Below are 27987 nucleotides of genomic sequence, written 5' to 3'. Positions count from 1 at the left end.
CTGTTCACTGAAATTGGGCATATTGGGCAGTAACTTTAATCAATCAATTTCTATCATCAGTCCTTAGCCTTTACAAGGTTCGTACGTATGTCTTCGATTTTAGTCCCATTATACGGTATCTAGAAGAACACTCTGCCTTCACTAATCATTGCTTATCAGTATGTATTCCGCTTAGCATATTCCACTTTCAGTTGTTCGACAAAAGCAAAAGATTAGACTGGATTTGACTGTACGCGAGTGAAGATGTTGTGGATCACTCGGTTGTTGGTGCTGCTACTGTGGCTGGTGCTGACCTTTGGTCAGCTTGGTGTCCCTGCACAGCCCCAATCGCAAGCACAGGCCCGGTACGACCACACGCGCATTTATCAAGTAGAGCTGGCGAGTGCCGATCACGTGCAACTTTTCCAGGCGTTGGAGCTGGCAAGCGATTCGTGCTCGTTCATGGGCCATGCCCGAGTGCCGGGACAGAAACTGACGATCATGGTGACCTCGCACAAGGCGGCCGACTTCGATGACCTGTTACAGAGCTACAACGTGAGCCACCGCATCCTGAACCACAATTTCCAGGCTCTGATCGATGCCAACTACCGCGAGGTGGCACCCGAGGGCACTCCGCCAGATCAGTTCGACTGGAAACGCTACTTCCAACTGGACAGCATCTACGCCTGGCTCGAGTTTCTGGCCCAGCAGCGGCCAGAGGTGGTCACCCTGGTGGATCTGGGGGCTAGCACCCAGGGACTCCCCATCAGAGGTGTGAGGATTGCCTTTGGAGGGGAGAATCTTACCAGCGTCTTTGTGGAGAGCGGGATCCATGCGCGCGAATGGATCGCCCCGGCCACGGCCACGTATTTCATCGAACAGCTTCTGAACTCCAAGGATGCAGCTGTGCAGACGCTGGCCCGCTCCCAGAACTGGGTGATCTTTCCCACAGTGAATCCAGATGGCTATCGCTACACGTTTAAGGGCGATCGCATGTGGCGCAAGAACCGCTCTCTGTTCGGAATATGCCGGGGTGTGGATCTGAACAGAAACTTTCCGTTTCACTGGAACGCGACGGGGGCCAGTGGCGATCCCTGTCGCTACGACTACTCCGGACCGTCGGCGGGCAGCGAGGTGGAGACGCAGCGCATCGTTCAGTTCCTAGAGAATCGCATCCAGTCGGAGCGGATAAGGACCTTCATTTCCCTGCACAGCTACTCCCAGCTGATCATGTTCCCCTATGGCCACACGCCAGAGCGAGTGGAGAACTATCAAGATCTGAAGGAGATCGGACAACTGGCAGCCCAACAGATCAAGAAGCAGAGTGGACGAATCTACAGGAGTGGCAGCATCTACGAGACCATATATCCCTCTAGCGGCGGATCCAAGGACTGGGTTCATGGTCATCTAAAGGTGCCCATTACCTTCACGTACGAGCTGCGCGGACCACCGGACAGCGAGGATCTGTTCATTTTGTCCGCTGGTGAGATTGAGTCCACGGCCAGCGAAGCCTTTGCCGCACTGCAAACGATCGTGGAGGAGGCTGGCAAACGTGGCTATTACCAGTGAGAGCCACTACAGATCCCACTCCAAGCATCAGCAGCAGGCAGGCAGCAGCAGCATCGCATCTGATGATGATGATAAATGTCGTCTGGCCTGGCAGTTCACATGAAAAACACATTACGCGCCAGCCAGCGTTTCTTAATGCTAAATAATGATGGCAAAATCATGACACAAAACCTCATAATAATGTTGGTAAATCAAAGCAAATATAGCCAGAGACTCGAACGAGCAGAGCAAAGCCGTATGCCTTATGCCTTATGCCTTATAGAAATACAAAATACTCGTAGTTGCAACTTGCAACTATTACAGTTACGATGCCATTGTTATTGTATTGTACACTTGCCACGGCCATGTGGTCCCTGGATGGGGCCTATCCATTCAAAGATGGATGCGGCTTGTGGTGCGGCTGAAGGTTAGATCTTCTAGTATGATATTTATCAAGAACAGGATAAGGCAATAAATGTGTCTATAGAATTGTGTTTGGCGTGGGAAACGCGAACAGTTGATTGTACTTAAAGGGAAGTCCATTCAAGTATCTCATTAGTTTGTTTAGTTCTTTCAAATAAGTTGGATAGAGATTGCTTAAGATGATGAGTGCGAGAGATATACATATGTACATATGTATGTAATTCTAAACATTCTATTGACAGATAGTTAAAATAATGATTAATATATTTGATGGGAGTGTTTATACCTTAAAGACAAATCTGTTTTCAAAGATAATGTTCAAATTCGAAGAATTTATTAAGTCTACTTCGAGGGAATTTCTTGAAAAATAAAAGATAATACGAGGACAGCTTATGATGCCATGTGTAAAGCAAAAGTAGGAGGAAGGACAAGTATTTTGACACAGACTTAATCCAGGCTGTGATCTGGAGATTTCCTGGAAGTTTGAATCAGCCTGAACTTTGATAGTCTTTGATCCCATGTCCCATATTCGTAGAGTATCTTTCGGTTAGCAAAAAAGTGTATAAATAGTGCGTCCTAGCTGCAAGAGATTTTCCAGCACCAGAACTCTGGCAGCCGACAGGCAAGTTATGAACCTGTGCAGCCCCGCGACAGACAATATGCATGTTGCACACACACACACACACACACTGAGAGACAACTGCAACATGCGACTAGTAACACGTTACTGGTGCTGCCGACATAGCAGACTTGTTGACGGCAATTGTCGGGGCCTTTTTTGTATTCTTTTTCGTTTCTGCTTTTTGTTGTAGTGGCTTATGCCATTATAATATATAGTTAGTCTTATTGCTGTCTGTCTTTATGGAGAGGAGAGCTATGGCAGCCACACACATGTCAGACATTGGCCGGTTAATAATGTTGCTCCCGCCGCCGTGGCTGAGGCCGCGGAGATGACGATGCCTGCCGCAATGTTTGGCGGAGATAGATATTGATGTTGGCCATAATCACGATCTAATTTATTTACAAATTTGTGTTGAAATCATACGTTCAAAGTCGTGTTTAAAAAGGTTCTGGCATGATTTATGCGAGCGTTGAAATCCACCAGCAACAAATACCAGCAACAATGGAAATTCCAATAGCAGCACACAAATTTCTCACAGTCCCGCGGATCGTTTTGGAAAATTTGCTTCTTCTGCCTTGATGTGGACCCTAATTGATTGGCCAAGTGGCAGTGGTGGAAGAGCAGCCGCAGAGAGAGTGCAGGAGGGGTGCTTGTAATAGTGCTGGAAACCAGGAACCAACCGCTTTTGAGTTAGCTAATTTAGATTTATTGCGCAAATCGCAACTTGATGCGTGATGCCGCCAAGACATGGCCCACAGTCGCCTCTCCCTAGTCTTCCTTCGCCAGCAACAGTAACAGCAACAGCACCAGCTACTCCTCCGCCTCCTCCTCCTCCTCCGCTATAATCCGGGTGTTGCATGTGGCCATTTGTCATCGGGCGAGGATCGTGTGCTGCAGCTGCGATTTCAGTTTGTTTCAAACAGGCACGATGTAAAAGCCCCCAACATGAATCTCTTTCTCTCGCGCTCTCGCTATAATCTCGGAAATGTTGATAAATTGAACGATTGTTGATTTTCACGCTGCCGCTGCCATTGCCCTGGTCCCTGTGCCTTTGGGGCCGGGCCGTGTCACAGTGCCATAGTGCTTGGAAATAAACATATCAACATGATAAATAAGAGGCCCATAAGCGAGCCAGGTTATCAGCGGACAGCGGACAAGCGGACAGTGGGACACCGGACACAGAGTCCCGGCTACACGCTAACCGAAGGACAACCTCATAAATCAGGCAGGCTCTTTCTCGAAAAAATGAACAAAATGTGAGCAGTTTTAATCGCTGATTTCCGCTTCATAAGAAATGGAAATAAAGACAGACAGCGAGAATCGCAAGTAATTTAACAACAAAAAACTCGACAAAAATAAAGAGAATTACAAATAAAGGTATATTCAAAACTGGTTTACTGGCAAAAGAGACGCGCAAAGGCACACACTCGAGACTTTGGACAGTCGAAACTTTTTGGGGCAACCCTCGCTTTCTACACTGCACTGCACAAAAAGGAGACTCGATCCGACGGCTGCTTCTTCTCGGTTAAAGTTAAATTATCTTCTGATGGTTTATTGAATTTATAGGGCTTTGTGTGTTTCTAGTTTGTTTTGTTTGTTGTATTTACGGGCGACTCGGATTAGTCGCTCATTTGATGAACAGTAAAACTAAGTTTACAAAACTTTCGCCTCGGACAGATCGTCCAGGGGCTTGCTGGGTGGCGGGATCTTGTACTCCGTCTCGGGGGTCTCGTAGATCTTCTCCTCCTTGGGCTCCACCACAGACACGTTGTCGGGCAGTGGCTTCTTGGGGCCAATCTTGTTCTTGGGATCATAGGGCAACATGATCTTGACCTTGATGCCGAGCACTCCCTGGCGCAGCAGCACGTGACGTGTGGCGGTCTCGACGTAGTCGTTGCACGGATCACCAGAGTGGATCATCAGGCCATCGACGAACTTCATCGACTTTGCACGTTGACCACGCAGCTTGCCGGACACGACAACCTCACAGCCCTTGGCTCCCGACTCCATGATGAAACGCAGCACACCGTAGCAGGCGCGACGGACGGCCAGTCCTCCGGTCAGCTTGTAACGCAGCGACTCAGCCTGGGCGATGGCGCACAGACCACGGGTTGCGACCTTCTCGGCGTACAGCTCGATGCGGCCGGTCTCGAAGTTGAAACGCTTCTGGACCATAGCGGTCAGCTCGCGGATGCGGCGTCCCTTCTCGCCCAACACCTGCTGGGTCTTGGTGGCCATGATGATGATCTCAGTGCGGGAAGGGGTCACACGCACCTCCACACCGGAGTAACCATCCTCGGCGAGCTCGCGAGTCAGGAACTCGTTTAGCTCAGCCTTGAAGATACCGTCGGAGACGAACTAAAATGATGTAAACACCAATTATTAGCAATGATTCTACACCATAATCCACTGCAGCCGCTCCCTGCTCTAACTGTTGTTGTTCTTCAATTGACACGGGAGGTGCTCCACGCTGCCTCCAACAAATTGCAGACGCCAGGCCAGCCAGCGGTTTGAGGTTATCTACGAATGCACTTCACTTTCCGACGTTCGGCGCAGATTTTTCACACAACTTTACGAAAACATCATACAGCCGGGCGCGTTGCACTTTCCTCTGCATTTTCCAATGCGATTTGCGCTAAATTACCTTGCGTTTCTTCGAAATTGGGAGGCTGGCATTCATTTTGACAACTCGCACGGAAACGTGGTAAGCAGAAAAGAAAGAAGAGCAGAATTTATCGTTAAACTATCAACCCTCAGAAATATACCGAAATATACCGTCTCATTTTCAAAATATACCGCAAATATACCGATGAAAAATCGACCTTAGCCCACTGACGCCTCCTCTATTCAAACAGCTCAACAGCTTGCGGTAAATGGTTACTGATTGTAATTTCTTCTAGTATATCCATGCAATCTTTCCTCTGAACTCAACAAGCACCCAGGATATCTTTCACCTGAACTGCGCTTAAATTATTCAATTTGCGTTGTTTTCGGTGGAATATTTAAATACAACCTTGGCCTACAATGGGTTAATCGGTGTGCGCCAAGGATTGGAGACCATATTATTATTATTATTATTATTATTATTATTATTATTATTACTACTATTCTAATCGGATTGATAAATAAATTTTCTACGAGATATGCTAGCTTTAACTGCTCACTTTTATTACATTTTTTCTGAAAAAAAAAGCTTTTAACGAAAAATATCAAGCATAGAATGTAATCAGTAAGCCAGTAATCGTTCCTATTGATCAATTTTGATATTCTGTTGAATAATGTTGGCTAATTAACACTCTCAGCTCTGCCCACATGGTTTTGATTACATTTACCTACGAGAACTTTTCGTTTAAGAACTGGCAGTGGATTGTCTGAGCTAATTTTGGTATTTTTTTATATTAGCCTTTTATTAAAATACTGAAATATTGAAAAAAAAAGCTGATTAAATATACCATTATAATGCAATATACCTCAATGTCAATATATACCGAAAAGTATAAAAAACGGTTTCTTCAGATCAAATTTATTTTGTTTAAACAATTAATTAATTCAATTATATGTCAGTAAAATATCGGGGTACGACAACCTCCGTCTCAGATTCTGAAGCAACAAAAAAAATGTCCCCGATGGACCGCGATTTATCAAGATTTTACCTGCAGAAAATATTTGGCGGTCATCCATTTCATTTTTGCCCACATATGTATGCTTTTGAATTTAATGCCGGGCTATAATATTGTTGAGAAATTAGACGCTAAGTTTAGTCTTCCATAGGTTCTCTCTTCCCAAAAAGAGGCACAGAAAGGTCGGAATGAAGCGCATGCAAATGGGCAGAGGCGAACCAGGGGCAAGGCACCTGCAAAGAAATAGCGGAAGAGAGATAGTGTGATGAGAGAGACAGAGAGGCCATCAACCGATAAGCCCCAGCCAATTCACAGCCAAAATTTTGAGATCAGTCGAGAAACAAATCTCGTGCAACACACAACCTAACATGGGAGCCATTCCTCAAGCTCTCTCCTGCCTAATCTTTATCGCCCTGGGGCGCTTGGATGTCCAGGGGGGCGTTTATAAGGAGCTAACGACACCCCTGGGCCATGAGATCATGCGGCACGCCAAGTCAGCGGATATGCGCTCCTTCATTGATCCGAGTGTGAGTCCCTGCGATGACTTCTATGGCTATGCCTGCGGGAAGTATCCCTCCATAAATGCAGCCTCTCGGGAGACGGACAAAAGCATCGGGCAGGCACTCCGTGATGGCTATCTGCGGCGAGTGCGACAGCTGCTGAACGAGCCCAAGATGAGCACGGACCGGCCCATGGAGACGCGGGTGAAGTACTTCTACGAGTCGTGCCTGAACACCACGGCACTGAGGATGAACCAGCGCAGCCACTTGCTCCACATTCTGAGGGAATTTGGAGGCATGCCGGCCGTGGAGGGCAGCACCTGGGACGAGTCCAAGTTCGATGCCATTGATATGATGGCCACGCTGCTGCGACGCTACGGGAAGATCACGTTCCTAGGCGTGAGTGTCGGCCCCGATATTGCCAACAGCCAGATCAATCGCTTGTCCCTGGGCCAAAGGGATGACCTGGTGGTCATCAAAGATGAGGAATCAATGAAACTGGTCAAGAAGGTGCGCCTAAAGTGGAGGCTGCAGCAGCTACTTGGTGTCTCGCCAGAGCGTGCCCAGAAGACGGCCATTGAGATCGGCACCCTGGACTCGGAGCTGGGGCGCAGTGGCATCGACCGGAAGATGGTTGGGGATCCGCGATTGAGACAACGCCTGACAGTGATCAGCAGTCTGACGGAGACCTACGGACCGTCCCTGAACTTCACCAGATTTGTGAGCACCTGGCTGGACCATGACTACCAGCTGCCCGTCTACGAGTACGTGCCCGGCTACCTGTGGCAGTTGAACAAGATTCTGTCGAGCACACCCAAACGCGTTCTGGCGAACTATATGCTCTCGAGCCTGGTAGAGGACTTTGTGGTGGAATTGGAGCCCGAGAAGCAACAGCAGCAGCAGGAGGACTACTGTGCGGTACGGACCACAGATCTATTTCCTGCTGTGGTGGATCACATGGTCTATCACTCCCTGGAGCAGCAGAGTCCCCACATTCCCGTCATCCTGCGGCAGCTATTTCAGGAGCTGAAGGACACCTTTGAGGCGATGCTGAATGGCCCTGATCTGGAGTGGCTGGACGAGCAGACGCGCAATGGGATGGTTGAAAAACTCAAGCTCATGTCCTTCCAGATATCTGGCGAGGAATCTGTGGACTTCGAGGAGCACTACGGCTCCTTGATCATCAGCTCGGCCGACTACTATGGCAACATTGAGCGTCTGTTGGAGGTGCGTGCCCTCAACCTTCGCGAGGATCTGCAGAGGCCGCAGTCGAAGCCCATCTTCTACGACGACACGATCGATTCGCCCTGCTATGTCAGGGAGGCCAATATGGTGGTCTTTCCGGCCAGTCATATGCAGCATCGCTACTTCTGGGACGATGTCTACCCAGCGGCCCTCAAATACGGCACTCTGGGCTTTGACCTCGCCCACGAGATAGCGCACGCCTTCGACGACTCGAACCTGTTGTTCGATGGAAAGGGAAATCTACGCGACTCATGGTCCAGCGATGCCAAGACGAACTTCAAGCTGCTCAAACAGTGTCTGGTGGATCAGTTTAGCGAGCTGCGCTTCGGCAACCAAAAGCTGCCAAGGAGGGAGACGCAGGGCGAGAACATTGCCGACAATGTGGGCATCCGCATCGCCTTGGCCGCCTACCAAAAGTGGCTGCTGGATCACTCCAAGACTGTGGATGCGGGAACGGAAGCCCTGCCCCATATGCCGCAGACGCCGCTGCAGCTCTTCTTCCTCAGCCTAACTCAGACCATGTGTTCGGATGTGCTGCCCGAGAGGCGCCATGCCCATGTCATGACCAGTGTCCATGCACCGTCAGAGGCGCGTGTGCGCGCCATGATGGGCAACACCCAATCCTTTGCCGAGGCCTTTCAGTGCGGGAACACCACCAGAATGAATCCCCCCCTCAGATGCAAGGTGTACTGATTTAATGATTTAGTTCCTAATAGTTCCTATATACGAAGGTATACTCATTAAACAAGTAGTTCCGCTTCCGAACAGCGTGTGCATTTCATTCCCATCTGAATCATAGCGGCAGATACGAGTTTCGAGCAGTCTCTGCCGAAGCTCTGGCTCACCCAGATCCCGATTATGTCCAGCTTGAGCAGTGTATAGTAGAGTAGACAATGGCCAGTATATAGATGATGACATCCATCAAAAGAAAATAGATTTCGAAGTTACAAATATAGTAGTAGGGTGGCCTCTGCTAATATACTTCCTAGGTCAAGTTGCACACTGAGAAGATTCGAATTATAAGACTCGTATAAGAGCTACTATCTGTAGGAGCTTCTGGAGCGATAAGAGATTGACCTACCCCAGAGCTCTGGGGCTGGCTCTGCTCTGAACATCTGTATACACAAATCTCTCGCTGATAAGCGGCTGGCTGTGGCCCTCGACGAATCAGCGATTGAAATACCATTTGAAAATCAGTTGAACCAAGCGAGAGATCATGTTGAGACGGGTTTTGTTGCCACTCTGGGGTAGCCTCATGGTGGTGTCTGCTGCGCTGGCACTGCCAGCGGATGACCTGACCTCGGACTATGCCAAGAGCATCATCCGCCACTCGAAGGTGGCCGACATCAAGGCGATGCTGAAACCAGATATAGCGCCCTGCGACGACTTCTATAGCCATGCGTGCGGCAATTGGCACCGCCAGAATCCAGCCCAGCTGCTGAACGACATCACCACCGACACGTTCAAGCTGATCTCCAAGGGATTCGATCGTCGGCTGCAGAGCCTGCTGCGCTCGAACGAGCTGAAGACGGAGCTGGAGCAGAAGCTGCAGCGATTCTATCTCTCCTGCGGCCTGGTGCATCGCGACGACGTCCACTACAAGCTGGCGCTGGAGAACGTCTACCGGGAGTACGGCGAGATTCCAGCCTTGGCTGGCGACCGCTGGAACGCCTCGAACTTCACCTGGTGGCAGACTGTGGGACAGATCCAGCACAAGTACGGCCGCCAGATCGTCCTGGCCGTGGACATAATGCGCGACATCCAGAACAAGACGGTGAGCCGCGTGTATCTCGGTCCGCCCGACTACGAGAAGCTCTCCAGCTCGGGAATCCTCAACCTGCTGGAGGAGGCCAGCTCCTCCAAGGACCTGCAGCGGTACTTTGGCCTCAGTGCGCACCATGCCAAGCAGACCGCCGAACAGCTCCATGCACTGGAGACCCGTTTGATGTCGAGCGGCTCCAGTTCCAGCTCGGAGTCCATCGAGGATAATCTCTCCCTGTACACGCTGGCCGAGCTGGAGGAGAAGTATGGCGACCATATGAACTTCACCGAGTTCTTTGCCCTCGTCCTGGGACCGGATAATGTGCCGGAAACGCTGTACATCTACGATGAGCCGTATCTGGACAATGCCCTGAGCATCGTCAAGTCCACGCCACCCTCCCTGCTGGCGACGTATGTGCTGTGGCAGCTGATGCAGGATTACCTGGTGGATGCCACGCCCAGTACTCTACCCAAGTGGTGCGTTGAGAAGACCAAGAAGTACTTTGGCAAGCTCACAGACCACGCGGTTTATGCCCGCTACCGCAGCGCCAAGGGCGAGGCGGAGGTGCACAGCGTGTGGGACCAGATCCGGAGCGTATTCCGGCAGCAGTTGGCGGGGGACAAGCACGATTGGATCACCAATGCCACGCGCCAGCTGGCCATCGAGAAGCTGGACAGCATGCAGCTGCACATAAACTCCTATGACAGCGAGAACTTCGAGGAGCTGTACGGAGCGGTGGCCATCGATCGCCTCAACTACGTGTCCAATGTGCAGCAGCTGAACATAGCCCAGGCCAAGCGCAGCACGGAAAGAATTAAGCAGGCGCCCAGCACGCTGGAGGACACCGATCTGCTGAGCTTCACGCCCGCCTACAACATCCTGGAGAACAACATCACCATTCCGGTGGCGCTGTTGCAGCCGCGCTACTTCTGGGGCGACCAATATCCGCAGGCCCTGAAGTATGCCACGCTGGGCTACCTGCTAGCCCACGAGATGATCCATGGCTTCGATGTTGAGGGCCGCAACTACGATGCTGGCGGCAATCTAGCGCCCTGGTGGGACCTCAAGTCTCGCTACGAGTTCGAAGAGCGGCGCAAGTGCTTCCAGGCCCAGTACCATGCCTACAGATACGGCGGAGTTAAGCTGCCGGAGAGCACGCAGCAGTCGGAGAACATAGCGGACAATGCCGGAGTGAAACTCGCCTATGCCGCCTACGAGCGATGGCTGGGGCAGCAGTCGGAGGAGAAGCGACAGCAGGAAACCATGGAGGGGCTGGACCTGAACAATCGCCAGCTGTTCTTCGTGGGCTTTGCCCAGCTGTGGTGCGATGATGTCCAGACGCTGTTCAAGAAGACCGTGGCTCAGACAGACAGCCATGCACCTGGCATGTATCGAGTGATTGGCTCGCTATCCAATTTCCAGGAGTTCTCGTGGGTCTTCAACTGCTCTCAGTCGGCGCCCATGGATCCGGAGTACAAGTGTTCCATCTACTAAGAAATTTAATTGTTTAATCTGTTTATAAAAATATATTTCATTCAGACAATGTTCCATTCGAATTCCATTCGGGCTCCTAACTACTCCAAGGAGATGCCGTACAGCTGGCCCTTCTAGAAGGTGGTCCTCGGTCTGCAAAAGTGCCGCCGTAAGGCTCCAAGGTTGAAATGTACCCCAACCACCCTCAGGGCTCCAACGGGCACAATCCAGCTGATCCAACAGAATGGCTGGGAAACAAGAGCAGCATCCACTTGGACAGGCCTCCGAGCTAACTTCGGTGCGACTAATGATAACCGCGGACTGGCTCCCAAAGGCTCCAGTTATTCCTAGGATTCGAATATCCATGATTAGGGGGTATCCATTTGATTTTACATGGACATGGAGTAAAAGGTCGCCAAAAAGAGCTACCACACTGGCTAAAAATGTAAAATTGCAACAAAAAGACGCTAGGCGGCGCTGCAGATATGAGCAGGTCTGGCAACCATGTGGCACCACAAAAGCAAAACAAAGTAAAGTCAAAGGCAAACGCAATTGCGTCTCAATTGAAAATATTCCATTTTCTGCGGAACAACAAAAGAAAAATGTCGGAAATCAAGGCGTTGGAGCACGCCACTCTGAAAGTGCCATACGAGATACTGAACAAGCGCTTCCGGTCGGCCCAGAAGATAATCGACCGTGAGGTGGACCAGGTAATGAACGTATCGCGCCAGGTGGACAAGGCCTTGAACGCCGATCCGCCCATACTGGCGGATGTGACCAAGCTGATGGGAAATGTGGCCCAGAAGCTGCAGGTGCTCAAGCGCAAGGCCGAGGAGAGCATCAACGACGAGCTGAGCGTCACACAAATATGCAAACGCAAGCTGGAGCATCTCAAGGGTATCATGCCACCGAACACGGGCACTGGCGAGCTGTGGCAGGGCTCTGTTGACCAGTGGAAGCGCATACGCCTGGACCGCCTGGTCATCGAGCATCTGTTGCGCATGGGCTACTATGAGACGGCCGAGGAACTGGCCGCCCGTTCCGATGTACGCCATCTGACCAATCTGGACATATTCCAGAACTCGCGCGAGGTCGAGGACGACCTGGCCAACCACAGCACCACCAAATGCGTGCTCTGGTGCATCGACAACAAATCGAAGCTACGCAAAATCAACTCGACCATAGATTTCAGCCTGCGGGTGCAGGAGTTCATTGAGCTGGTGCGTCACAACCAGCGCTTCGAGGCGGTGAAGCACTCGCGCCGCTACTTTCCCGCATACGAGAAGACCCAGTTGAACGAGATCTGCCATGTGATGTCACTGCTGGCCTATCCGGCCGACACCGAGATGGAGCACTACAAGAAGTACATGGACCCGAAGCGCTGGCAGAAGCTGGTGCTGGACTTTCGCCACGAGAACTACCGGCTGTTCCAGCTGTCCAGCACTTCCGTGTTTTCGGCAGCAGTCCAGGCTGGCCTCTCCGCATTGAAGACGCCCCATTGCTACACCCAGACCTGCCGCAATCTCAATTGCCCCGTCTGCCAGGATGATCTCAATGGCATCGCCCTCAAGTTGCCATACTCGCACTGTGTTCAGAGCCGCCTCATCTGCCGGGTGACTGGCATGCCCTTGAACGAGCACAATCAGCCGATGATGTTGCCCAATGGCCAGATCTTTGGCCAGATGGCCTTGACCGACATAACCAAAGACGATGGCACTGTCACCTGTCCAGTGACCAATACCAAGTTTTCGAATCCCAAAATCGAGAAGGTCTTTGTGATGTAAGTACCGATGTAAGCTGGACTTTACCGTAAACCTAAACCTAAAGTTAAACCTTAACCCTCAGCATTAAGTTAAGCAATGAATGACTCTATTTTTGAATATGTAACTCCCATATCTATGATTATTATGTACTGTACACCTATATATGGTATTAATAAGTAACGCAAATGCAGAGCCCCCCTCGCCGCGAACTGCGCATTTGAATTTCGATTTCGATTGATGTCAATCGCTGCTGCGACGGCTGCCTGCTGCTGCGCCGTCGCGGGCGTATTGATTTCCTCCGCGGCGCAGCGCATCAGTCGGCAGAGGCTGAATCACACGCGAACAACGTTATTTGATTCCTCAAAGTGGAAAAATTATGCATACATCTATATATATATATAATAAACGTAAAATAAATCAAATACAAATTAAATTACACGATAAATAAGACATTCAAAAGAGCGGTGCAGTTGTCAATTACAAAAATATTGCATTTCGATTGTTTCGCGCGAACTGTTCTCTTTCTCTCCGTGGCGTGCCTCTCTCTCTCTCACTCTCTGACAAGTTCAGCTGAGCGCAGGAGGAAACTGTAAAATTTACAGTAAATATCCATGACGCCGTTGCAGTTGTAGGCGAAACAGCTGCGTTTAGCAAACAAACAGATACATAAACCCCCCCCGCCCGGAGAGCCAAAGCACCACCACTACTTCCACCACCTCTACGAAAAACCCCACCACCGCCAACAAAAACAACTACAGAAGCAGGGCGCACATCTGTAACTGAAGGAAAACCTACCCAATAAATAGTAGTAGTATTAAATATTGCCGCCAACAAAATTGTTTATACTGGCAGCATGGCACTGGACTTTGTGGCCACATATAAGATATTGGTGCTAGGGGACTCGAATGTAGGCAAGACCTGCATTGTGCACAGATACTGCGATGAGAAATACTACGACACATACATCTCCACCATTGGTGAGTGCATCTGCAACTGCAACTGCATCTGCATCCCCCTCGGCGTATATGTTACATCTTTTATCTGTTTCATCTCCTCCCACCCGTCCGCCCACCGCTCTATTTTCAGGCATAGACTTTAAGCAGAAACTGATTAATCTCGATGGGGTGCCCATAAAACTACAAATCTGGGACACGGCCGGGCAGGAGCGTTTCCGTACATTGACGACGGCGTACTATCGGGGCGCCATGGGCATACTACTCATGTACGATGTAACCAATCTGGAGAGCTACAACAATTTGTCCTACTGGTTGCGCAACATCCAGGAGAATGCCTCGCCCGATGTGGTAAAGGTGCTGGCGGGCAACAAATGCGAATGCTCCACCACACAAAGGATGGTCGACAAGGACAGGGGTGAAAAGGTGGGTACCACTTGAGGATATTATTGCGATACTTTAACACATACATATATCCAACAGATTGCCGAGAACTTTGACATGCCCTTCTTTGAGGTCTCGTGCAAATCGAACATCAACATTGAGGATGCGTTTCTGTCGCTGGCCCGCAAAATACGTGAGCAACGAGAGCGAAGGGTAGGCATTAAAGTGCATTTATCTGTGGAGATTTATTTGACAAATTGCGTATCTATAGGGCGACAATTTTGACAACGAGGAGAACAAAGACAAGAAATCCCCTGGATCGAATGGCCTCGGCACCTTCAGCCTCGGCAGTCTGTCCGGCGAGAATCGCTGCACCTGCTAGATGATAGATGATACACGAGATGCGATTGCAACCGCAAACCGAATACCGAAAACCTGAGAAAAAAGTTGTCCAAAGCTGTTGAAGCTGCATTGTAGCCGAAGTTCGTGCATACCCAATGCCAAGAAATTACAAGAAACCAAAGCGCGAGATGAACATTTTAAATGCAAACAATAGGGTCGATGGGAGGCAGAGGATGCCTGTGCCAGATTACATTCGATATATGTATGGATCATACAGATTGTGCATTTTAAGGGTACAGATAGTATAGTCCAAAAACCTAGCATAAATATTTTAGCATATTCCTGCAACTACCATAGCTCGGTCGATTAAACATGCATATTGTCTCGATTCCAATAATTATAATCTAATGCTAAAAATACATTTATACTCGTAAGAAACGAAACACTTGTTCTTGCTGCCGATCCATTGATTGTTTCATTCTATTTTTAGGTAAGCACTTACTTGTCAATTTGTCCATGGAAAATCCATTACAGAATAGGCAAATCTTTAATGATTATTCCGTATGCTAATGGATTGACTTTCCAAACAATTTCTATGCAAGTACTGGAATAATTCCTAGATTTAGGGCTGATTAATGGTGGTTTATTGCAAGTATTTCTTGGCTCTGAGATATATATCTTAGTCAATCAGATTAGTATTCGTGCAAATATTGCCTCCAATGTGCCCCTTCCATGCCAATGGTGTTTCCTTATATGATAATTGCACTATTTACATTCCCGTGCCTTGGGGGTGTCGTGTCCAATTATTCGAATTTGCTGATAACAATTACCTTGTGGCGCCTAGCAACGGGCTTGACCACAACGCGGGCACCCACATGCCAGAGGACAGTTATACAACAGACAGGACCTGCGATTCGATTCGATTTTATGCGCCCACCGCCGCTGGTTGTGTCCGGGAGATGAAAAAGCTGCGTGCCAAGGCTAGCTCCCTGCCCATCTTCAATGGCAGGATAACTGATGCCACATCCTTGACCACGACATCGCTGAAACTGCCTCTGGGAGGCGGAGCGGCCAACAAGAAGCCTCCATCCACCTGCACCCGAGTGCTGCCGACAGTGTTCACCATCACGGACGGCACTACTGGGGCGGCCAACACCTCTCTGGCCGAGGCCATGTCCAGCAGCAAGGCGCCACAGCCACAGCCACACCCACACTCCTACCAGCAGTCGGCCAGACAGGGGGTCATGCTGCAGCTGGGGGTGCCCAAAGAGACCATCAGCATTGCGGGGCCAGAGCTGGCCAACTACGAGAAGGTGCGTGTCGTCGGACAGGGATCCTTTGGCATTGCCATCCTGTACCGCCGCAAGTCCGACGGCCATCAGATTGTCTTCAAGCAGATCAACCTGAGCGAGCTGACGCCGCCGGGCCGGGACTTGGCCATGAACGAGGTGGACGTGTTCTCGAAGCTCCATCATCCGAACATCGTCAGCTATCTGGGCAGCTTCATCAAGGACAACACGCTGCTGATTGAAATGGAGTACGCGGACGGGGGCACCCTGGCGCACATCATTGCCGAGCGTCAGGGCCAGCAGTACTTCCCGGAGCGCTACATCATAGCCGTGTTCGAGCAGGTCTCCAGTGCCATCAACTACATGCATTCGGAGAATATCCTGCACAGGTTAGATAGTACCCATCGCCACTCGAAGTCCTTTGCTCTCCCATGTACCGATTGCAGGGACTTGAAGACCGCCAATGTCTTCCTGAATAGACGGGGCGTCGTCAAGATCGGCGACTTTGGCATCTCCAAGATAATGAACACCAAGATCCATGCCCAGACAGTACTGGGCACGCCCTACTACTTCAGCCCCGAGATGGTAAGTGTCTAGCCCACCCTCCCGCATCAGAGGATCATCCGAAAAGCTCTCCGTTTCCAGTGCGAGGGCAAGGAGTACGACAACAAGAGCGACATCTGGGCCCTGGGCTGCATTCTGGGCGAGATGTGTTGCCTGAAGAAGACATTCGCTGCCTCCAATCTCTCCGAACTGGTCACCAAAATCATGGCCGGCAACTATACGGCCGTTCCCTCCGGCTATACCTCCGGACTGTGCAGCCTCATGTCAAACCTGCTCCAAGTGGAGGCTGCCCGACGGCCCACCGCCTCGGAAGTGTTGGTCTACTGGATACCCCTGATATTTCGCAGCCTGGGAAAGAACAAAGGGTAAGGATAGGGTCACTTCAGAGACTCCCAAGATGATCTTTTATACGTTGTTGCTAGCTACTCCTACGAGGACGGCATCAGCAGCACTGGCAACCATCTTACAGCAACTGTTCCTGCCGCTGCCCGCAGCAATGTGACGATGGATCTGGAGCTGCCCACCGCCCAGACGGAGACCAAGCAGCTGATGAGCGCGGAGACAGCCGCACCACACGAGATCCTCGAAAAGAGGTATGCAATCGAAAGATATCACTCCACTTGACCTCCGATCGATGCCCCTTTAGATCGGTGCTGTATCAGCTCAAGGCATTCGGGAACTCCTTCAGCATGTCGCCCATCCAGCTGCCCCCGAAGGCACTCATTGTGGGCATGGCCATGAGCGATTCCCACTTTGTGGTGGTGAACGAGGATGGATCGGCGTACGCCTGGGGCGAGGGCACCCACGGCCAGCTGGGTCTGACCTCGCTGGAGGCCTGGAAGCACTACCCCAGCCGCATGGAGAGCGTGCGCAACTACCATGTGGTGGGAGCCTGTGCCGGCGACGCCTTCACTATCCTGGTCACCCAGGCCGGCAGTCTCCTCAGCTGCGGCAGCAACACGAACCTGTCGCTCGGCCAGGACGAGCAGCGCCACTACCACAGTCCCAAGCTGATTGACAGGCTATCGGACGTGCGCATCGAGCAGGTGGCAGCGGGTCTGCACCATGTCCTGGCCCTGAGTCGCGAGGGCGCCGTCTATGTGTGGGGCACCAGTGTGAGCGGCGCCCTCGGCTTGGGAAACTATCAGCAGCAGCAGTGAGTGATGGGAGCAGTCAGCACTCCAATCCTTTGATTGCAATGGCCATTTTTCCCCCTCAGGAAGTTTCCCCAGAAAATCCTGCTCTCCCATGTGAAGACCAAACCCACGAAGATATTCTGCGGGCCAGACACCTCGGCCGTGCTCTTTGCGAATGGAGAGCTGCATGCTTGTGGCAGCAATGATTACTACAAGCTCGGGTTCCACCGCCCCGGCAAGATTACGGCTTTCGTAAGTAATCCTGCACTGCCTGACTGCCACTCAATTCTGTAGTCTGTCTGTTCCCAGAAAAAAGTCCAACTGCCAGGCAAAGTGCTGAAGGCCAGCTTCTCGTCCACCCACTCGGTGTTCCTGCTGGAGGGCGGCTATGTCTACACCATGGGTCGCAACGCGGAGGGTCAGCGTGGCATCCGTCACTGCAATTCAGTGGATCAGCCCACCCTGGTAGAGGCAATACGCGCTCGATACATTGTGGTTTGTAATAAGTCAGAGGATTCTCTGCTCTGCATCTTCCATCACCGCTTAGTGACTACCTTTCCTCCCGCAGAGGGCCAACTGCAGCGACCAGTGCACGATTGTGGCCTCGGAGGACAACATCATCACCGTCTGGGGCACTCGCAACGGCTTGCCCGACATCGGGTCCAGCAGCAGCGGCCTGGGCCTGGAGGTGTGCACCCCCAATACCGACATGGACCTGGGCAACAATACGGAGGCGTTTACCAACTTTCTGGCTTCGGTCTACAAGTCCGAATTGATACTGGAACCGGTGGATATATTGGCGTAGGTTCCATCAAAGGTTTCTGATCCTCAATCCTCTTGAATCTTCCTCATGTTCTTCGGCAGACTCTATTCCTCCAAGGAGCAGTGCGACCGTGGCTATTATGTCCAGGTGCATGACGTCTATCCTTTGGCGCACAGTGTGCTCGTTCTGGTGGACACCACCACCCCGCTTATATCGTCGTACGAGGGCGACTGTCCGTGAAATGTATCTATTTAATGCTGGTCCTGCGACGCACAAGCAAATGCTGCAAATGAGAACAAAGGATTCTCGATTCATGATTTGTGTTATGATATATCGTACTTTAATTGTTAATACATTTATTGGTTTCCAAATGTAATTGTAGAAACTTAATCTACTGCTAAAACAAACTAAAATATAGAGACAGCGCTCCATGGCGCTGTGTGGGGAAAGTCAGTGGGGCGGCACGAGATGGATGTTGGTGGAGTCTATTGGTGCGTCTATTGCCATATAAAATGCACATTGCCCGTGCCAAGCGCCTAGTAGCGCGACACCTGATTGCCGTAGCGGTCCTGGGCCGGGCGACTGCCGCCGTACATGCCCCCAGTACCGCCACCACCGCCACCACCGCCGCTGTTGCCCTGATATCCGCCCGTTGAACGATCGTTGTAGGTCCGATCGAAGCGATTCTGGGCCGGCACCTGGCGCCAGCCATTGTCGTCAACTGTGGCCGATTTCTGCCACGAATTGTTGCTATGCATATTCGAGGACATGCCGTTGCCGTAGGACTTGATCGGTGCGCCACTGGATCCCAGTTGGGAGCCACCCGAGGAGGGTGCCCAAATGTTGACATTGCTCGAATTGCTGGCATAGCCCCCGCCGCCACCGCTGCTAGTGGAGTTCTCATAGCGCTTGGCGCCGCTGCTACAATCGGGAAGAACAATCATTAATCACCTAACTTTATAGAATTATTCAAATGCTCGCTCTTACTGCTGCTGGCTGTGAGAATCATCGCGTCGGTAGTTGGAGGTGGTGTTGCTGCGATCGGAGTCGTTGTAGCGGCCACCGGTGCCTAGGGTTGAGTTGTTCTTGTGGACATAGGTGCCGGCTCCACCGCCACCACCGCCGCCAGCATTATTCTTGTGCAAGTAGGAGCTGCTCGAGCCACCGGCACTGCCCGAGATGGGCATGTGACGCACCTCGACCTCGCGCTTATAGTCGTCACGCTTGCTGGACGAGCTGTAGTCGTGCTTCGAGCTGGAGGCGCTGTAGTCGTTGCCGCCCGAACGCTTGCTCGGCACTGAGGTATAGTCATCGACAGCGCCACGCTTCGAGGCAGACGACGTGCTGTAATCGTTGCGCTTGTTCGTATAATCCATACGCTTGTTGGTGCTCGAGTAGTCGTCTAGCACGCGCTTGGCGGCCGACGAAGAGCCATAGTCATCGTGCTTCTTATCATAAGTGCTGCGGCCGACAAAGAGCGGTACTTTTAATAAACTATTGTATCGTAGAGCAGGGGGGAACACTCACCTGCGAGAGCTGACTAGAGATGCGTCGAACCTTGGCGGAGGTGGGGCATCGAATATACCACTGCGCTTGCGATCGGCCACATCACCGTAGCGATCATCCGTACGCTTGGCCACGGCCCGCTTGACAGGATCATCGCGCGACTCCATAATCCTGATGGTCGGTGGGTCGGGGATACGGCCAAACAAGAGTGAGAGGAAGAAAGATGAAAAGAGGAAACGTAAATTTAGTTAATAATCTTCAGGTAGAGGGGTAGATGGGGTCGGTGGAGAGGACGTCAGACTTTAGACTAGGATGCACAATGCGTTCGCCTATCAATGTTCCGTTTTTGAAGCAGTTGAAGTTCGAGTTGAGGAAACATCAACAACACAACGTGGAGGCTGCTGCGACTTAGCTTAAACACACACTTAGAAACACGGAAAAATCAAATGCTCTCCGGCAGTGAAAATAATATATAAATATTGTTGTGGCTAGGGCGTTGGAACGAACGGGTGCCGTGCCACGCAATACGGATTTGATTTATGTTTGGTTTTGTTTGTTTTTTAGCATACTTCATCTGTTGACGCTTCAGCTCGAGGCGCTCCAGTTCGATTTTCTCGCGCTCCAGCTTCTGGCGCTCCCGCTCCATGCGCAGCAGTTCGGCCTTCTCGCGCTCGAGGCGCTCCCGCTCAACGGCCAGCTTGCGTCGCTCCTCCGCGAGGCGGTCCTCCTCGATGCGCTGGCGTTCGCGTGCCTCGCGACGGCGGCGTTCCTCTTCGCGCAGCTCGCGCTCACGCTCGCGCAGACGCTGGCGTTCGCGCTCCTCACGGATCTTCTGGTACGAGAGCATCTCCCGTTGACGTCGCTCGCGGTCACGCTGGCGCGCCTGGATCTCACGGTCGACGTCGCGCGGATTGCGCCCGGAGCGATGGTTGTCGTGATTGGAGCCCTGACGCTTGTTGTGGCCACCACTTTGTCCGGATCGTGACGTCTCGCGATCATGACGCCTGTCGTGGCTGACAGACTTGTCCTTGTCGTCGCGGCGCTTGTTGTGGCGCTCCCTGTTGTCCTTGCCGTCGCGCTTGGAGTCACCGCTGGCGGACTTGGTGTCGCCTCCATCGTTGTTCTTGCTGTTCTTCTCGGCGTTGCCGTTGTGGTTGCCCTTGCCGCCACCGCCACCGCCCCCAGACTTCTTGTCGTCATCCTTCTTCTTGCCGTCTTGCCCCTGAGTGGCCTTGTTGTTGCTGTTGTTTTTGCCCTTGCCATCCTTGGAGCTGGCACTGCCCCCGATCTCGTTCTTGGTGCGCTCCACCGAAATGATGCGCCCATGCAGCTCATTGCAGTGCAGATTATCGATGCACCGCGAGGCATCCGCCGACGAGGACATGGTCACATAGCCGTAGCAGCGGGTACCCGGGGTCCGGGTGTTGGTCACGACCTTCGCACCGATCACCTTGCCGTACTTGGAGAAGATCGCCTTGAGGTCGCTGGCCCGCGTGAGGGTGGACAAGCCGGAGACCCAGAGATTGCGTGACAGCGTCGTCGCCTTGTTGTTGTTGGACGCGGAGGATGTCGATGTTGCCCCCACAGATCCGGCAGCACCCGATCCCGTGCCCGATCCGGATCCGGACTTGCTGCCAGCGGCACTCGATGCGGCGGACGAAGCTGCCCCAGCGGCTGCTGTCGCTGATTTCTCTGCAAGTTCCATGTAAATAATAATATTGGAAGAGAGTTATGGAGTGGCTGTAACTGGTTAACGGTTAACGTTTTTGGTTTATGATACGATCTTTAAGGGAAGCATTTGTCAAACATGTTGCCCACGGGCACACACACATTCTGTAGCTGCTGCTGGTATTGGTGGAGTTGGAGTTTAGAGCGTAAGGTAAATCGTAATCGTAATCATCACAAGACTTTCTTCGAAAGAGCCCTCGTCGCCCCGCAAAAGGAAGGAAGCAAAGAGAGTGTGAATTGGGTTGGGTTGGGCGGCTGCTGCTACTGGTCTTCTTCTGCGTCTGGGAAGTCCTGGGAATAGAGTAAAGTTACCCCTGATCTGCGTCATTCCTGCGCCGTCTGTGGTGTGTGTCGTCCTTTAGGGGGAAATTTCTCGTAGCTTGAAACTCCTTTGTGCTCTGCTCTGCGTCGTTCCTCGTCGTTCGATTGATTTAGATCGCGGCGAGTGGGCAGGAGTTATCTTCCAGGTGCCACTTCTTCCTGCAAGTCCAGATTGCAGCCAGTAAGTCTCCATCCGGAGTTTTCAGTTGTTGACATTTCAAGATGAATTCTGCCACAGATGTTTGCATGTTTTCTTTGAAACAATTTCATTATCCACTCTATATATCTCTCTCTCTCTCCGTCTCAGCAATGCGGCTCATCTGACTCCGGGGAATCCCTCGCTACTCCATTGCCCAAATCGCGTCCTCGTCAGGTCTGTGTGTGTGGGGTGGTGGGGCCGGCCATCTCTCCGTGGTGGGGCCCAACCAAATTCACACTCTCTTGCCCGAAAATATACCACATATTCTTCTGCTCAACATTAAAGTTAATCGAAACCTAAACTAGGATCATGCTTGGCCCAAGCAATCCGTTCCCAACGTGTAACTCTCCGAAATTCACTGATCCTAGCCGTGCGGAAACCATGACTTAATTTACCTTTATCATCCTTTTGGCTGGACGACTTTGAAGAAAGCTTCTGATCACTGGAGCACCGATCGAAAGTTGGGAGTAGAGAAACAAGAATAAACACATTAGAAAGGAAACCAGAAGGACTACATCGAGTGCTAGCTTGCTAACCTGGCTGCCTTTTTATCAGCGGACTTATCATCCTTTTTCTTGTCATTTTTCTTATCGGCATCCTTCGCGTTGGCCTTATCTGATTTATTGGCTGGTTTCACTGTGAAGCAAAGAGTGTTTCAGCGTAAATTACTAGGCCTAGAATCATAATCTTAACCTTCACTCACCAGACTTGATGGATTTGTCATCTGGAGCCTACGATGGAGAATAGAATGCAAATTGGATTAGGAAAATTTAATTGAATAAATTATTCAATTTATTGTGTCACCTCATCGTGCAGTAGTTTTTGTTCGTCTTCACCAATTGTTAGATTGATGGACTCGTCGTTGTCCAGGTTCACCGTGTCGCCGGTGTTCTCCTCTTCTCCTTGAATTTCATTGACGGACTCGACCCCGCCGTTTTTATCGCCCTCTTCTGGGGCTTCCTCGGCCTCGCCGTCCCCATCCCCATCGGCATCACCTTCAGCTTCGCCGTTTTGCTCCTTCTCCTCGTCGTATTCCTCCTCCTCTTCGTCATCGTCAAGAATCACACAGACATCGTCCACGTCGCCCACCTGATCTATTTCGTGGCCATCCTGTTCCGCATGGCGGGATAGGTCATCACCATTCTCATTGTCTAAACCCATGTGCTCGTCTTCATCGACGGGTTCCTCCTTGATTTTGATTCCGCCCTCATTCTCCGACATGGGCATTGGGCAGGGCTTCTTGCCCTTTACAGCCGGCACAATCAAATGGGTGGCCGGGTCGAGACCCTCACCTTTAAGTGCCTGGAAAAATACAACACACAAACATACAATAGAGACGCACGCACACACATACACGCACGAAATTACACAACCATTTTTTCCATCTTCTAAATGGATTTCAACGCCTTTCCTTTGTGCACTGAACAAATGGGGGCGGGTATGTACTTTACCTTTTCTAGGCGATCGATGAGCGCAGCCTTTGGACCCAAAGTGTCCAGCTTGCGTTTTTCTAGCTCATCTTTCAGGTCGCAGACCCGCAACTCGGATACCTTCTTGCCTAATTCGGGCATCTTCACGTGCACTTGATCACTTGGTCAATATCTAGTTACTTAAACAACGCTTGATGCACTTATAAACCGAAAAGAAATGCAGTTCTCTCTACAAATTATTTTCACAACGTGTAAAAATCGCAGTCAAGTAAATACATACAGAAAACGAAAATGGCGACGATAACAGTGTGACTTATCGATGATAAAACGAACTTGGCCCACTTAAGCCCCTTTATTTAAACAGGATAACAACTTAAGTTAAATAGCGGAAAATAATACTAATAATAATAATAAAAGCTATTGTAGGTCCATCCTATCCATCATCTTTCCTAAAAAAAAACGACCCCGATATCTGTCACCTGAACTGCGCTAGAATTCTTCATTCATATATGGTGGGTGGAGGGTATTAAAATAGCCACTGGTCTAGAATGGGTTAATCGTTCTCTATCCATGATCGGAAATCTTATACATATGTCGAACTTGATATTATGTCTAGATAGGTGCCTCAGTACTGAAAACATAGCTCTATTCGATATACATATTAATAATTTTTTTTTTAGAAGATATGCCCGTTTTAAGTTTTCTTTTTTATTTGATTTTGTTTGTATAGATTTAAACACGGCTGACTGATTCATGATGATGCGGCGGTGGCCGAACGCCAGTGCCGAAGATCCTGGGATCTAATCCAGAAAGTTCGTTTGCGACTGTATGTCGTGCATGGACAGTGGTTTTATTCAAGGGAAATAATTTCAGAAATATTGAGAGAAAGATTTAGTGTTATTCCATATTCAATATACCATATTAACATCGTTTCTCTATCGATACTTACCAACCGATGTTCCCACCTCTATCCCATCTTTAGGGTGTTTTGTCAATAATTTTCTGTTTTCTGCTTATGGGTGTTTTTGCTGATTATTGAGAATCTGCATCATGTCCGTGGTGATTGAGACCACGCTGGGCGATCTGACCGTCGATCTATTCACAACCGAACGCCCCATCGCATGCCTGAACTTCCTAAAGCTCTGCCGGCTTAAGTACTACAACTACAATCTTTTCCACACCGTGCAGCAGGGATTCATAGCGCAGACCGGGGATCCCAGCGGCGCTGGAGATGGCGGCTCCTCCATCTGGGGCGTTGTGGAGGGCCCACAGAAGCGCTTCTTTGAAGCCGAATACCTGCCAAAGATCCACCACTTGAATGCCGGCATGCTGTCGCTTGTGAGCGCAGGAAAGAACCTAGTGGGCTCTCAGTTCTTCTTCACCCTGGGGGAGGACCTGACATCGCTGGATGGCACCCACTGCGTCATTGGCGAGGTGGTGGAGGGTCACGAGGTGCTGCGCCAGCTGAACGATGCCATTGTGGATGAAAAGTTTCGCCCCTACCAGGACATACGCATAACTCACACGGTGGTACTGGAGGACCCGTATCCCAATCCACGTGGCCTGCAGGCGCCCAGCCGCTCGCCATCGCCCAGTGCCGAACGGTTGAAGAACGGTCGCATCGCCGCCGACGAGGACATCGACGACACCGACGGCATGACAATGGAGGAAATGCAGGAGATGCTGGCCGATCGCGAGGCCAAGGCCCGTGCCACTATACTCGAGATCGTAGGCGATTTGCCAGATGCGGATATAGCTCCCCCTGAAAACATATTGTTCGTGTGCAAGCTCAATCCGGTCACGACGGACGACGACCTGGAGATCATCTTCAGTCGCTTTGGTGTGGTGAAGGGATGCGAGGTGATACGCGATCGGAAGACCGGCGACTCCCTGCAGTATGCCTTTGTGGAGTTTGAGGAACAGAAATCCTGCGAGGCTGCCTACTTCAAAATGGACAATGTCCTGATCGACGACCGCCGCATACACGTAGACTTCTCCCAGTCCGTGTCGAAGGTTACGTGGCGCGGCAAAGGACGTGGCGTGGAGGGCGTTGACGGCAAGCTGGACTTTGACAATCTACGGGACAACAATGACCGGAGGCCCCATAACAACGGCAGGGGTAGAGACAGAGACAGACCTGATGAGCATCGGGATCGCAAGAGGCCTGACGATCCGAGAAGTCGAATGAGCTCCGCAGAGCGTCGAAAGGCGAGAGAGCAACGCCACCAGGAACAGAACGAACATCGGGACAATCGAAGGCGTTCCCGATCCAGAGATCGAAACGAGCGAAGAAACCCAAATGAGAGGCAGATCAGGGAAGGCAACGATCGAAAACGTTTCAATGATCGCCGACGCTCATCATCCAGGGATCGTATCGATCGAAGAGATCATCGTATGGACATGAGAAGATCCAGATCCAGAGATCGCAACGAACACAGGCGAGAGAGATCCCCACAAGGAGCCAGACATTATGGTCAAAGCAGAGAACCCATCAGAAACAGAGATAATGGATCAGAGAGAAGGTTTGTAGCCTAAATTCCCTACCAACATGTCACTGTATTAACCCAAACTTCTTTTTCAGGCCCCAGCAAAGACATCCTGAACCCAGAGACCGCGATGAACAGAATCTGGATAGAAATTCAAAGAGGATCGAACGCAAGGAGAGTCCTGAAAGGAAACGTAAGCCCTCAGCACCTCTGGAAAAGAAGGAGAAGAGCCAGAAGGTAGCAAGGACGAAGTCGAAACGTGCAGCCAGCACCAGTTCAGACTCCAGCGATGACTCGTCGGACAGTGAAAGCGATTCGGATTCCACGTCCTCGGATAGTTCTGAGGTGAGCTCTAGCTCCTCTTCCTCCTCGGAGTCGAAGAAGTCGGAGCAGAAGAAAGCTCAGTCGAAAAGCAAACACAAATCGAAAAAGAGACACCATGCGAAATAAAATAAAGCGATTTTCTTGACTGGAACATACACAGGATTTTGACTACATCTACAATTTTTCTAGTTCTCTACTTCTTACGAGCCGCCACCTCCGCCTCGAGCGCCGCCATCGCTGCGCCACCACAGCAGCCTTCTGTGGGTTTGGCCCCACGGCGTTTTCGAGGCGACTCGATGATGGCATCCGGATTGAAGACTACATTGTCCATTCGTGTCGTCTCTGGCGTTATGCGGAGCTCTAAAAACATTCAATTATGTCGTATATAATGCTATGGGAATGTTTATGTAATGGGAAACCCACCATATACGCCATCCTCTCGTTTGTGGGCCTGGATAACATTAGCGCGCAGCTCTTGGGCACATTCCTCCGCCAGTTTGATCTTCTGTAAGTTGAGGGCGATTAGAAAGGACACCAATTTAATGCTTTATCTTATGCATACGTTCTGAATATCATCCTGGTCGGTCACGACTCGGTTCTTCCGAAATTCGTCGTTGATTTTCTGACGTGCCTCTTCCAAGGCCCGAACGTCGCCATCGAATACGTACTGCCGCGTGCGATGGAGCTTCTTGAAGGCACTGAGAGCCTACAATTTGAGGATTAACGTTGGTTTAAATGCGTTTATACGTTTAATTTACCAGGCGCCGCAAATTAGACATTTTTTAAAGGGTCACAGCTGATTTTGATTAGTGTATTATATATCGGTATCGGTATTAATTGTGGTATTAATTCGACATCAAATGAATCCGTTAAATTGAATTGTTGTCAACAATTATTTAATTATTAAATATTAAATCGAAGTTAAAGGCTACTCTAACGATCATCCGACATCCATTTCGGGGAAGGTCCGTAAGTTCTTGCCGTTCCGGAATTTCCCAGTTAGTCCACCATCCATTTTGGATGTTCCTAAGCCGCACGTTTCTATGCGATAGTTATCCGATGGTTTTCAAATCCAACATATGCGACAAATTTTAAATCTTAATTTGAAAGATATTAAAGATATTTAAGTATGAACATCTGTATGTATTTGCTATCTCTTTCTATGATTAGTATTTTGCAGCCATTACATTTGTCATGATAGTACTGTGGATTTGCGGGGGTCCCAAAATATTTCCGTTATTGTCGACAGGACAGATACAACTGCGGTTTTGGTATCATTTCTGCAACCAAGGCGCCTCACCAAAGCGGATTAAACTGGAAAATCTTTTGGAGATTTTTAGGAATATGCTTGAAGTCCAGAAGGAGCAGCAGAAATTACAGGATGATCACCAGGAAACAAAGCCAGGATACTCCAGTAAATTGCGAACAGTTTTTAAAAACCAAATTCCAAACAGAGCTGCTGCAATTTTTAAGGTAGTCCAAAGAGAAACGTTTATTGTACATATATGGAAGGTTTAATTATAGCCAACAATATAGCCAATTTGCTAATTTAAAATTGTGAAACAAGTAATTTTATGCTCATCATCTTATCGGATTGGCGTTTAACAGTTGTCAAAAAATCCCACCG

The 27987-nt window shown here is 50.4% G+C and overlaps 10 protein-coding genes across 12 annotated transcripts; 7 read left to right on the top strand and 3 right to left on the bottom strand.

Moving 5' to 3' along the window:
• The first annotated feature begins 189 nt into the window (after positions 1 to 189).
• LOC108156691 (zinc carboxypeptidase) lies at positions 190 to 4211 on the top strand. The gene has a single exon (XM_017288335.2). The coding sequence runs from the start codon at positions 244 to 246 to the stop codon at positions 1546 to 1548; it is 1305 nt and encodes a 434-aa protein (XP_017143824.1). The 5' UTR covers positions 190 to 243; the 3' UTR covers positions 1549 to 4211.
• LOC108156693 (40S ribosomal protein S3) lies at positions 4109 to 5326 on the bottom strand. Its single transcript, XM_017288336.2, has 2 exons — positions 5217 to 5326; positions 4109 to 4930 (listed from the first exon to the last, which is right to left on the bottom strand). Exons 1-2 carry the CDS (start codon positions 5250 to 5252, stop codon positions 4226 to 4228), a joined length of 741 nt encoding a protein of 246 aa, XP_017143825.1. The 5' UTR covers positions 5253 to 5326; the 3' UTR covers positions 4109 to 4225.
• A 1110-nt stretch (positions 5327 to 6436) lies between these two features.
• LOC108154765 (neprilysin-1) lies at positions 6437 to 8702 on the top strand. Its single transcript, XM_017285148.2, has one exon. It carries the CDS (start codon positions 6561 to 6563, stop codon positions 8628 to 8630), a length of 2070 nt encoding a protein of 689 aa, XP_017140637.1. The 5' UTR covers positions 6437 to 6560; the 3' UTR covers positions 8631 to 8702.
• Positions 8703 to 9125: 423 nt separating this feature from the next.
• LOC108154766 (endothelin-converting enzyme 2) lies at positions 9126 to 11242 on the top strand. Its single transcript, XM_017285149.2, has one exon. The coding sequence runs from the start codon at positions 9154 to 9156 to the stop codon at positions 11191 to 11193; it is 2040 nt and encodes a 679-aa protein (XP_017140638.1). The 5' UTR covers positions 9126 to 9153; the 3' UTR covers positions 11194 to 11242.
• Positions 11243 to 11682: 440 nt separating this feature from the next.
• On the top strand, positions 11683 to 13374 carry LOC108154771 (E3 ubiquitin-protein transferase MAEA). The gene has a single exon (XM_017285155.2). It carries the CDS (start codon positions 11775 to 11777, stop codon positions 12954 to 12956), a length of 1182 nt encoding a protein of 393 aa, XP_017140644.1. The 5' UTR covers positions 11683 to 11774; the 3' UTR covers positions 12957 to 13374.
• A 146-nt stretch (positions 13375 to 13520) lies between these two features.
• On the top strand, positions 13521 to 15057 carry LOC108154774 (ras-related protein Rab-8A). The gene is made up of 4 exons (XM_017285159.2): positions 13521 to 13912; positions 14022 to 14314; positions 14372 to 14485; positions 14544 to 15057. Exons 1-4 carry the CDS (start codon positions 13789 to 13791, stop codon positions 14652 to 14654), a joined length of 642 nt encoding a protein of 213 aa, XP_017140648.1. The 5' UTR covers positions 13521 to 13788; the 3' UTR covers positions 14655 to 15057.
• Positions 15058 to 15329: 272 nt separating this feature from the next.
• On the top strand, positions 15330 to 18630 carry LOC108154776 (serine/threonine-protein kinase Nek8). Of its 2 annotated transcripts, XM_033389150.1 has the most exons (9): positions 15330 to 16292; positions 16350 to 16488; positions 16549 to 16832; positions 16890 to 17060; positions 17114 to 17623; positions 17687 to 17855; positions 17913 to 18098; positions 18172 to 18404; positions 18468 to 18630. In XM_033389150.1, exons 1-9 carry the CDS (start codon positions 15334 to 15336, stop codon positions 18604 to 18606), a joined length of 2790 nt encoding a protein of 929 aa, XP_033245041.1. In that variant the 5' UTR covers positions 15330 to 15333; the 3' UTR covers positions 18607 to 18630. The 2 variants fall into 2 exon arrangements, with proteins under 2 accessions (XP_033245041.1, XP_017140650.1); XM_017285161.2 differs by having other exon boundaries at positions 15330 to 16488.
• A 67-nt stretch (positions 18631 to 18697) lies between these two features.
• On the bottom strand, positions 18698 to 23850 carry LOC108154764 (SAFB-like transcription modulator). Of its 2 annotated transcripts, XM_017285146.2 has the most exons (9): positions 23572 to 23850; positions 22925 to 23422; positions 22824 to 22851; positions 22657 to 22756; positions 22516 to 22562; positions 20442 to 21564; positions 19894 to 20043; positions 19354 to 19827; positions 18698 to 19287 (listed from the first exon to the last, which is right to left on the bottom strand). In XM_017285146.2, the coding sequence occupies exons 1-9, from the start codon at positions 23689 to 23691 to the stop codon at positions 18903 to 18905; spliced, it is 2925 nt and encodes a 974-aa protein (XP_017140635.1). In that variant the 5' UTR covers positions 23692 to 23850; the 3' UTR covers positions 18698 to 18902. The 2 variants fall into 2 exon arrangements, with proteins under 2 accessions (XP_017140635.1, XP_017140636.1); XM_017285147.2 differs by lacking the exons at positions 18698 to 19287; positions 20442 to 21564 and having other exon boundaries at positions 19737 to 19827; positions 23572 to 23848.
• A 658-nt stretch (positions 23851 to 24508) lies between these two features.
• On the top strand, positions 24509 to 26515 carry LOC108154767 (peptidyl-prolyl cis-trans isomerase sig-7). Its single transcript, XM_017285150.2, has 2 exons — positions 24509 to 26072; positions 26132 to 26515. Exons 1-2 carry the CDS (start codon positions 24601 to 24603, stop codon positions 26484 to 26486), a joined length of 1827 nt encoding a protein of 608 aa, XP_017140639.1. The 5' UTR covers positions 24509 to 24600; the 3' UTR covers positions 26487 to 26515.
• LOC108154775 (complex III assembly factor LYRM7) lies at positions 26484 to 27261 on the bottom strand. Its single transcript, XM_017285160.2, has 4 exons — positions 27119 to 27261; positions 26923 to 27066; positions 26784 to 26865; positions 26484 to 26720 (listed from the first exon to the last, which is right to left on the bottom strand). Exons 1-4 carry the CDS (start codon positions 27137 to 27139, stop codon positions 26554 to 26556), a joined length of 414 nt encoding a protein of 137 aa, XP_017140649.1. The 5' UTR covers positions 27140 to 27261; the 3' UTR covers positions 26484 to 26553.
• Between the last annotated feature and the right edge of the window lie 726 nt (positions 27262 to 27987).

This window comes from Drosophila miranda, chromosome 2, assembly GCF_003369915.1.
Source record: "Drosophila miranda strain MSH22 chromosome 2, D.miranda_PacBio2.1, whole genome shotgun sequence".
Lineage (NCBI taxonomy): Eukaryota > Metazoa > Arthropoda > Insecta > Diptera > Drosophilidae > Drosophila > Drosophila miranda.
Note: the sequence above shows the minus strand (reverse complement) of the source record. Positions and strands in the feature narration are given on the sequence as shown.

Bases quoted from the DNA above. Each gene is read 5' to 3' on its own strand.
- LOC108154775 (XM_017285160.2), bottom strand. From the start codon at position 27,139: ATGTCTAATTTGCGGCGCCTG. The intron at 26,866-26,922 runs GTATGCATAAGA...CTCAACTTACAG, and splicing joins ACCAGGATGATATTCAGAAC to AAGATCAAACTGGCGGAGGA. The intron at 26,721-26,783 runs GTGGGTTTCCCA...GAATGTTTTTAG, and splicing joins ACGAGAGGATGGCGTATATG to AGCTCCGCATAACGCCAGAG.
- LOC108154767 (XM_017285150.2), top strand. From the start codon at position 24,601: ATGTCCGTGGTGATTGAGACCACGCTGGGCGATCTGACCGTCGATCTA. The intron at 26,073-26,131 runs GTTTGTAGCCTA...CTTCTTTTTCAG, and splicing joins GATAATGGATCAGAGAGAAG to GCCCCAGCAAAGACATCCTG.
- LOC108154764 (XM_017285146.2), bottom strand. From the start codon at position 23,691: ATGCCCGAATTAGGCAAGAAGGTATCCGAGTTGCGGGTCTGCGACCTG. The intron at 22,757-22,823 runs GTGAGTGAAGGT...TTTGCTTCACAG, and splicing joins TGACAAATCCATCAAGTCTG to TGAAACCAGCCAATAAATCA. The intron at 19,288-19,353 runs GTAAGAGCGAGC...TCCCGATTGTAG, and splicing joins GATTCTCACAGCCAGCAGCA to CAGCGGCGCCAAGCGCTATG.
- LOC108154765 (XM_017285148.2), top strand. From the start codon at position 6,561: ATGGGAGCCATTCCTCAAGCTCTCTCCTGCCTAATCTTTATCGCCCTG.
- LOC108154771 (XM_017285155.2), top strand. From the start codon at position 11,775: ATGTCGGAAATCAAGGCGTTGGAGCACGCCACTCTGAAAGTGCCATAC.
- LOC108156691 (XM_017288335.2), top strand. From the start codon at position 244: ATGTTGTGGATCACTCGGTTGTTGGTGCTGCTACTGTGGCTGGTGCTG.
- LOC108154776 (XM_017285161.2), top strand. From the start codon at position 15,334: ATGTGCCCCTTCCATGCCAATGGTGTTTCCTTATATGATAATTGCACT. The intron at 16,833-16,889 runs GTAAGGATAGGG...CGTTGTTGCTAG, and splicing joins AGCCTGGGAAAGAACAAAGG to CTACTCCTACGAGGACGGCA. The intron at 17,856-17,912 runs GTAAGTAATCCT...GTCTGTTCCCAG, and splicing joins CCGGCAAGATTACGGCTTTC to AAAAAAGTCCAACTGCCAGG.
- LOC108154774 (XM_017285159.2), top strand. From the start codon at position 13,789: ATGGCACTGGACTTTGTGGCCACATATAAGATATTGGTGCTAGGGGAC. The intron at 14,315-14,371 runs GTGGGTACCACT...TATATCCAACAG, and splicing joins ACAAGGACAGGGGTGAAAAG to ATTGCCGAGAACTTTGACAT. The intron at 14,486-14,543 runs GTAGGCATTAAA...GCGTATCTATAG, and splicing joins GTGAGCAACGAGAGCGAAGG to GGCGACAATTTTGACAACGA.
- LOC108154766 (XM_017285149.2), top strand. From the start codon at position 9,154: ATGTTGAGACGGGTTTTGTTGCCACTCTGGGGTAGCCTCATGGTGGTG.
- LOC108156693 (XM_017288336.2), bottom strand. From the start codon at position 5,252: ATGAATGCCAGCCTCCCAATTTCGAAGAAACGCAAG. The intron at 4,931-5,216 runs GTAATTTAGCGC...ACATCATTTTAG, and splicing joins CAATTTCGAAGAAACGCAAG to TTCGTCTCCGACGGTATCTT.